The sequence below is a fragment of the Pyricularia grisea genome (assembly GCF_004355905.1).
Source record: "Pyricularia grisea strain NI907 chromosome Unknown Pyricularia_grisea_NI907_Scaffold_2, whole genome shotgun sequence".
In the NCBI taxonomy this organism is placed as follows: domain Eukaryota; kingdom Fungi; phylum Ascomycota; class Sordariomycetes; order Magnaporthales; family Pyriculariaceae; genus Pyricularia; species Pyricularia grisea.
In genome coordinates, this window is record NW_022156717.1 from 2653380 (window position 1) to 2661155 (window position 7776).

Below are 7776 nucleotides of genomic sequence, written 5' to 3' on the forward strand. Positions count from 1 at the left end.
TTTTATCACAGTCAAAGCTTGGCGGACCCTAACCCGACCACAACAATGATAGCCCAGCCTTACCAACATCAAAACCTTTTCAACCAGAACAAATCAAAATCCTACAACAAGAACAAAACACGGGCGCTTTGACACTTACCTTAACTGGTAACTATTTCGCGCAGCATATACTGGACTATTATAGCTTGGCGGTCTTTTTTTAGCCTCGCTATCACACGGGCCTGCTGAACGTTTAATCGGACCCAGCTGGACATACATACATCTTGGTATTGGCATCGTTTGACCGCAATTCGCAAGCCCCGCCATTTCCCCTTCAGCTTGCACTTTTATCTGCATTCCTTTTTGCAAAATCTGTCAGGCTATCATGCATTTTAATTATCATTATCGCTCTCTCAGCTCGGTCTTTCCCCGGTTGTGCAATATGGATGCATCTGGCCTGCCGCTGCATGCACATGAACCAACCAATCTGAGATGCTGATGGACCCAATTGGCGATGCTGCCCCCGCCCTCTCGCCCGGAATACGAACATTCAAGGAATAGAATGGCCAGGGTCTTCCAGCCAACGCAGCTCGCCTGCAGCCCTTTCGGCATTGGGCAGATGGTTCGTTCTTTGCGGAAACCCATGCCGGCCTGAAAAAAAAAAAAAAATCACAACAAGATGGCAATCAAAAAGGGCTACACAAGGATAGGCTTTATACTAGCGATGCGGCACCCTTCCGAAAACGACGTGGTTGATGAGAGAGTCTTGTTCTCTTGTTCACCACCGACAAGCAGTTGGACTCGACTGACTGACTGTTGGCCTGTCCGCATCAAAGCTGCTTGTTGCTCCTGATAATTCTCCAGGCCCAATATCTTTGCACACTCGTTGCTGGTACATTTCCACACCGTTTGCTATATCAATTGCACTCTCACCCAATAATATTAATGTACTTTCTCTCCTGACACCACGATCCTCTCTTCCAAAGCCCAAGATGCGGTCAAAATCTTTTCAATCCGGGGCGCTTGTTGCCGCCGTCTTGGCAACAACCGTAACAGCAGACCCAACATGGCCAAACCCCCAAATCGATGATTTGGAGGAAATCATGTTTCAAACCACCGGGTTCAAAGCACGGCTGTTTACGGATAACATCAGGCAGTGCGCCAATGAAGGTAGGAATGACTGACTATGGCACCACATTGTAAGAACAAGAATATCATAATGCTGACATATCATCGGAATTGCAGCCTCTGGCCCGGGAAGAAAAAACGCAGCAGAATGGCTGAGGACAGCGTTCCACGATATGAGTACGCACAACAGGTACTTCGGCACCGGTGGCTTGGATGGCTCGCTGCAGTACGAGCTCAACAGTGGTGAAAACACTGGACCTGGCCTGCGGACGACTCTTAGCTTCCTCGGCGGTTTCGTGTCCAGCCGGAGTTCGCTGTCGGATCTGATAGCCATGGGTGCCCATGCCTCAGTTCGCGCCTGTGGTGGCCCTGACATACCTGTTAAGGTAGGCCGAGTCGATGCAACAGGAGCTGGCGCCATCGGAGTGCCGCAGGTCCAAAACGCAGTATCTACATTTCAGAACCAGTTCGACCGTATGGGTTTCAACCAGGCCGAGATGATCCAGCTGGTCGCTTGTGGACACACCTTGGGAGGAGTCCATTCAGTTGATTTCCCTGATCTTATTACACCCGGATCCGATGGCCCAAATGGGGTTGTGGGCATGGATTCGACACAGGCCAGCTTCGACAACAAGGTGATCACCGAGTATCTGGATGGCACGACACAGAATCCTCTCGTCGTCGGGCCTTCGGTCCAGCTTAGGAAAAATTCTGATGGTAGAATCTTCGCGGCGGACGGGAACACAACCGTCAACGCAATGAGGGATCCGGCCGTGTATCAATCAACGTGCAGAAGTATCCTTCAACGGATGATAGACACTGTACCATCAGGGGTCACTCTCTCGGGAGAGCCGATTGCCCCGTACACCGTTAAGCCAGTCGACATGCAACTCACGCTAGGGTCACAAGGGTCTACGCTGCAATGGAGTGGTTATATACGCATAAGGACAACGACCATTCCTCTGGATACGATCCGTAACGTGGTCGTCACTTACAAGGACCGGCACGGAGGAAGCGAATGTGGGTCTTGCGCTGTCACCTCGACGGTGCAAGGAACTGGCGCAGGACTTGAAGACAGCTGGGCTTTCTTCCCGATATCTGCTTCCTTGAGCGCTAGTTCAGGTATCTCGTCCTTCACCGTCACGATAAACACGGTCGACGGGACATCAACAGTTTTCGATAACAACGGCGCTCATTACCCAATGTCGGATGCTGTATTGTTGCAAAAGCCCCAGAGCTGTCTCCTTCAAGGATCAGGTGCTCTCACTGTATCGGCTGTTGTCCGTAATGACCTTGCAACACTGCCAGTAAACCTGGGAGTCACATATCAAACGGCGCAATCCAACAGCCCAGTTCCAGCCTTGACCCGAGAGTCGATCCCGATGGCCAAGGGAAACTGCGTAGGTGCCTACACATTCTACTCAGCAACATACTCAATCCCAGGCGGGAGAAGTTTCGCGGCCAGGTTAGACATTGTCAGCGGCACGGGTGAGACGGCAGTCAGTGATGCCTTTAACCTGGCCGCCGACTTGGCTGGGACATGCCAGCCATTCGCAGGCAGCCAGGCATGCGCGGACGTCACTGTCACCACAGCTATCCCGAGCTCGACGAGCCCTCCTACCTCTACTAGTGCCAGCACGAGTGCCAGCACGAGTGCCATTACTACTCCCCCAACGGTAACACCCACACCAACGGGAGTGCCCGAGCACATCCAGACTGTGGGCGACTACGAGCTGGTTTCTTGCTGGACTGAGGGTGTGGGCGTCCGCGCCTTGACAGGGGCCACCTTTGCCTATGATGGGATGACGTTGGAAACCTGCATGGGCAACTGCACCGGATTTGCATACTTTGGGACAGAATATGGGAGAGAATGTTATTGCGGGAATTCCTTACATCCGTCGAGCGGCCCTGCGGCCCTGGCAGACTGCAGCATGCCGTGCTCGGGCAATCCCTTGCAATATTGTGGCGCAGGCGACAGAATTGAGCTGTACAGAAATCCCGCCATACCAACGACGACTGTTACTCTACCTCCAACCCCCACAGCCACATCCACTCCCTCACACCAGGCCACAGTCACCGCGGCGAATGGTGGAGTTTGGAGCTTCCAAGATTGCCGGACCGAAGCGACCGAGGGCCGGGCTCTGACGGGAAATGCGTATTTTGACGACGCCATGACACTCGAGGCTTGCGCGTCGGCATGTACCGGGTTTACCTACTTTGGAGTCGAATACGGGCGAGAGTGCTACTGCGGAGATAGCTTTGGTGAGGGTTCGGTCGAGGCAGCGGAGACGGACTGCAGCTTTCCCTGCCCCGGCGACGGGACACAGCTCTGCGGCGCCGGTGTGCGATTGAGCACCTACCGTCGGGTAGATGGCTGAAAAAAGCCGGTTGGTACAACAGGACAAGGATTTCCTCCGTCCCAGGTTGGTCATGAGCCAAGCAGGAAATTGTTGGGACTGTGTATGGTTTTCGATGACCTCAGTGAAAAAAAATTACCAACTTTATATTTCGTACAAACACTGTCAGCCCAGCTTTGCTTGGCCGTTGGTTTCAAAGTCGTTCCTTTCCTCCCCCCCCTTGTTTGGTCGTGGCCCTGTGCCAACGCACGACACGAAAAGTGTTTGGCCGAAGATTTTATTGTCATGACATGTTTTCAAAGGCCAGACGAGTTGGACGGGGATTGGACGAGAACAGGACAAACTGCGGGTTCGTCGGACGCGCCAGTTGACTCTTTCGCGATCGGAGGATTTCTGCAAGCCGGGGTAGACCTTACCCGCTGACTGGCAAAACAAGGTTATCCCGTCCCGAAGAGTAGCCGTTGGGTAGGTCATGCTAAAAAGCTACCCAGTTGGTGGGTTTGATACCGGATCGGACAGCAAAAGTGTGAGCCGTTGGGCGTCCGAAACTTGATATACATGGGGGAGAATGATATTCCATAACCGGTTTCCTATTAACAGTAATTCGGGGTCAAGTCTTGTTTGTTTCCCTCCGGGTTCTGCAGCCGAAAGAAGAAGAAAAAATTCCGTCACAGGACATGTACCTAAAGTTTTGAATATGGACCTTCATGTGCTTTTTTTGACGCGCTTATCCAGTCATGCTTAACCCGATACGATACTTTTCGCACCATACAATCAAAAGGGGCAATTACGCCGCTATCACGTGGTAGGAAGTATCCGACCCAAAGTTAATTATGTGTGTATGACTTCCTTTTTGCTTTTTCTTTGCTTTGTCACCACAAGTATATTTAACGATGACAAGGGTTTGTAAAGATCAGGTGCGAAAGATGAATGACGAAAAAGTCCGATTTCATCCTGTTCCATAATGTGCCAAAAAAAGCCCCCAATCCACGCACATGGGAACCACAATAACCAAACATTGGATCTGTTCGATGTCCTCTTCTTTTTTTTTTTTTTTTTTTTTTTTTTCTCTCCCGCGATATTCCCAGTCTATATCCGACGGTATCCTTTTTCTTCAAGCACCCCTCACCTTGTATGCCCACCCAATGAACTAGACTGACTAACTAGTTCTAGGGCCAGCCGCGTCTGTTGAAATATTGTTCTAGACTAGAGTGAATAAAAAGTTTTTCCGCTTTTATTTGAAGCAACGAAAAAAAAAAAAAAAAAATACCCCCCCAAAAAGACAAGAAACCGGGCTAGAGAGGGCTAGGCATTTCCGAGCTGGCATAGTACTGAGGCGAGCAGTAAGGCGAATTAGCGGTGTGAGCAAAATGTTCAAAGTACCAATGGGTGACGAATTAATAGCGATCAGACGACACGGTTCCTGAAACGACGCGCTGGACAATTTTTTTTCTTCTTTTCTTTCTTTCTCCTGATCGTTCCATGCTAGGTAAGCAAGTTGAAGATTACTTGATCCGATGGTCAACGTCGTAACTTCTGTTTTTTTTTTCCACAACAAAATGATGTCCGTGGCGCGTGGCAGCCTTTTACAGCGGGAAGATCCTCATTTGTTGATCCCTCCCCCCCCCCTCCTTCGCTTTGACGGAAGCGGCAGATCTTGAGGGGGCAATTGACTTGCATGACCGTCAGCCCGCGCACGAGGGGACAGAAAAAAAGAAAAAGGAAAAAAAAAAAAATGTGTTTCGAGAAAAACAAGAAGAGCCCATGTACTCCGTAAGCTGTAACTCATAGCATGTGATTTTTTTTTTTAACCAAAAGAAGAAGGGGGCTTTCTCAGGGGAGCACCTTTACCCGCTCCCCACAACCCCAGAAACCCGACATGGGGAAGAGGGGATCGGGGAGATTGGGGTTGGAGATGGACCAGAGGCTAGACCACTACGTACTACTCGTAACAAGAACGAGGGGTTTTTGGGGGGATGGAGAGAAAAAAAGAAAGAAAAAATTCAACAAAAAAATAAGAACATGACAAAGACGTTATGATGCGAATACTAAAAACTGCGATGACAACTGTCAATCAAACCTATTATGCTAAAAACGTCCGCACAGATGTTGAAGCGCAGCTCCGATCAGGAAAAGGAAGAATAAGAAAGAAACAAAAGTAGGTACAGAGAGGGGATGAAGAAAAACATGTCGGACGCTTGCGGCGGTTTTCCCCGTCAAAAGAGACAAACTCGAGCAAATAAGATCGATGCGTCAGGTATCAATGTACTCGATGATGAACCCTGAAGACGGGAACGCCCAATTAGGAGTTTGGATGTGTGATCTATATCGGCGGGTAACGGCTGGCTGGGACCCCAGCCATCCTAGCACTATGTACTCCGTACGTTGCAAACTCTGATGTTTTTTTCTTTCTCTTTTTGTTAAAAAAGAAAAAAAGAGTATCTCTAGCGTTCACTACGATGAATCTCCAGCTTGGCCCGGTCTCTAGCCTGATGTGTCTTTAAAACGAACAAGTGCGGAAAATGCATGCATGCGCCGGTGTTGTTTTGTTCAGCAGTAATCATCGAAGCAAAAAAAAAAAGAAAAAAGAAAAGCTTCCTGTTTGGGCAATTGCAGCCGATGAGCGGCGCTACTGTACATACCTATGTAATGTAGAGTGGCACTGTAGCAAACCCCAAAGGTACCTACCGTACGCAACGACTTGCATGCATTGTAGATCTACTGTAAACGTTATGCTTTGGTGACAGGTTCAAGCTTACTCTAGCTGAGGACGCCTGACTAAATCTCAAAAATGTACGAGTAGCGTGCAGTGGACTGGCGTACCGAGACATTGCTGTCAATCCACGTACCTAGACACAAAGCGGTGTACAATATACGAAAAATGTTCCCATATCGGGCTACACTGATGATTTACGACCAATCACTAGCATAAATCATAAGTGGTAGGGTAGCCTGGTGAAAAGAGGCAGTCAAGTTATCTTTATGTTGGTAGGATGCACATCGCACAGCAATTATTGATAAGGACAAGATGATCCAAGAATACTAAGCCGTTTTAATATCGATTGCTTCTGATGCCATATGCCTTGAACGAGTACCGTCCCGTTCGATCCAGAAGATAGCCAGAATCCACCCCCGAAATTTGCCGATCGAAACGGGAGGAGTAAAAGCATGGGGGTGGAGGGGCGGTGATTTTTGACTAACGCAATACATGTCACTGGTTAAAAGCTCCGCAATTGCATCGAGAATGATGTGTATCGGCGGCTTAATTCCGCTTTGAAATGACTGAGATCTGCGTTAATATTAGATACAAAACTCGTAACCCAGACCGAACAGATTTGCTTAGCACACACTTGAATAATATGCGTACGTTATACGTAGTTGATTAATTGCCCTACATTAGGGGTGATCAATCCGTGTCCAACATATTTCTAAAACTAGCAAAAAAAAAAAAAAAAAACCTCCGCGTCGCTAAGGGGAATATTCATCAGGTGGTGCCTTGATTCAGCCTCGTGTTCTTCGCACCAGGGCTTCGTTACGCCACGTTTTTTTTTTTCTTTCTCCCTTCTCCCTCTTTCCTATACCGATGACGAGCGCCTAGGTTCAGAGCTTGTCCCCAGTTGCAAATGAAAAATAACGCTTTTCCCAGGATGCCCAAGGCCAGCAGGTGACTTCTCGCCTTGCAGGCTAAGATTATTGTGGGCCTGGCTGTTCTCCGCTAGGCCGGGTGGGGAAGGGAACCACCAAGTTCCAGCTGGGCTGCCGTCGTTGCCGCTTCATGGTTCGTTTTGGGGGTTTGACTAAGAAAGACGATGGGACTTTCTTGAGGCTGAGCACGAGGTTTATTAACATTAGTTTTAGACTTGGCTTCCTGGAACCGAGCTTTTGGGATGAAGGAGGAAAAGAAAAATAGATATGCCAACGGAGCAGGAAGTTAAACACGATTGCGATGATGTCTACGAATAGCTACGGGGCAATTATATAGTTGCAAGTATAGATTGGGATGGAAACCCCCCAATCATCCAACCGAAACCCAAGGCAACGAAAAAGGTACATGTTGTGAACAACAACAAAAAAAACACACATTGGATTATTCGTCCTGTCACGCTTGTTTGCCCTATTGTGTGCTGCGCTGCGGTGCGGCTGGTAATGACTCGCAACCAAAACACCAGCTAACGAGACGACGGTTTGCATTGGCAACCTAATATGAAAAGCATGAAAGTCGCGGTGAGGGATTTGGAAGGGATCGCGATAAAAAGGAGCGTTTGATTTACCACCCCTGGCCGGGTTAGTTGGTCATTCACGCTCAAAGGAG

General features: G+C 49.0%; 2 protein-coding genes across 2 annotated transcripts; one reads left to right on the top strand and one right to left on the bottom strand.

The window, feature by feature from the left end:
- The first annotated feature begins 660 nt into the window (after nt 1-660).
- On the top strand, nt 661-4511 carry PgNI_03362 (uncharacterized protein). The gene is made up of 2 exons (XM_031123417.1): nt 661-1149; nt 1225-4511. The coding sequence occupies exons 1-2, from the start codon at nt 972-974 to the stop codon at nt 3483-3485; spliced, it is 2439 nt and encodes an 812-aa protein (XP_030985041.1). The 5' UTR covers nt 661-971; the 3' UTR covers nt 3486-4511.
- Nucleotides 4512-6506: 1995 nt separating this feature from the next.
- Nucleotides 6507-6674, bottom strand: PgNI_03363 (uncharacterized protein; the record flags this gene model as incomplete). The annotated part of the gene is made up of 1 exon (XM_031123418.1): nt 6507-6674. One exon carries the CDS (start codon nt 6672-6674, stop codon nt 6507-6509), a length of 168 nt encoding a protein of 55 aa, XP_030985040.1.
- Nucleotides 6675-7776: the final 1102 nt, after the last annotated feature.

Excerpts from the sequence above, each read along its gene's own strand:
- PgNI_03362 (XM_031123417.1), top strand. The coding sequence starts at position 972 with ATGCGGTCAAAATCTTTTCAATCCGGGGCGCTTGTTGCCGCCGTCTTG. Across the intron at positions 1,150-1,224 it reads CAGGCAGTGCGCCAATGAAG|CCTCTGGCCCGGGAAGAAAA; the intron begins GTAGGAATGACT and ends TCGGAATTGCAG.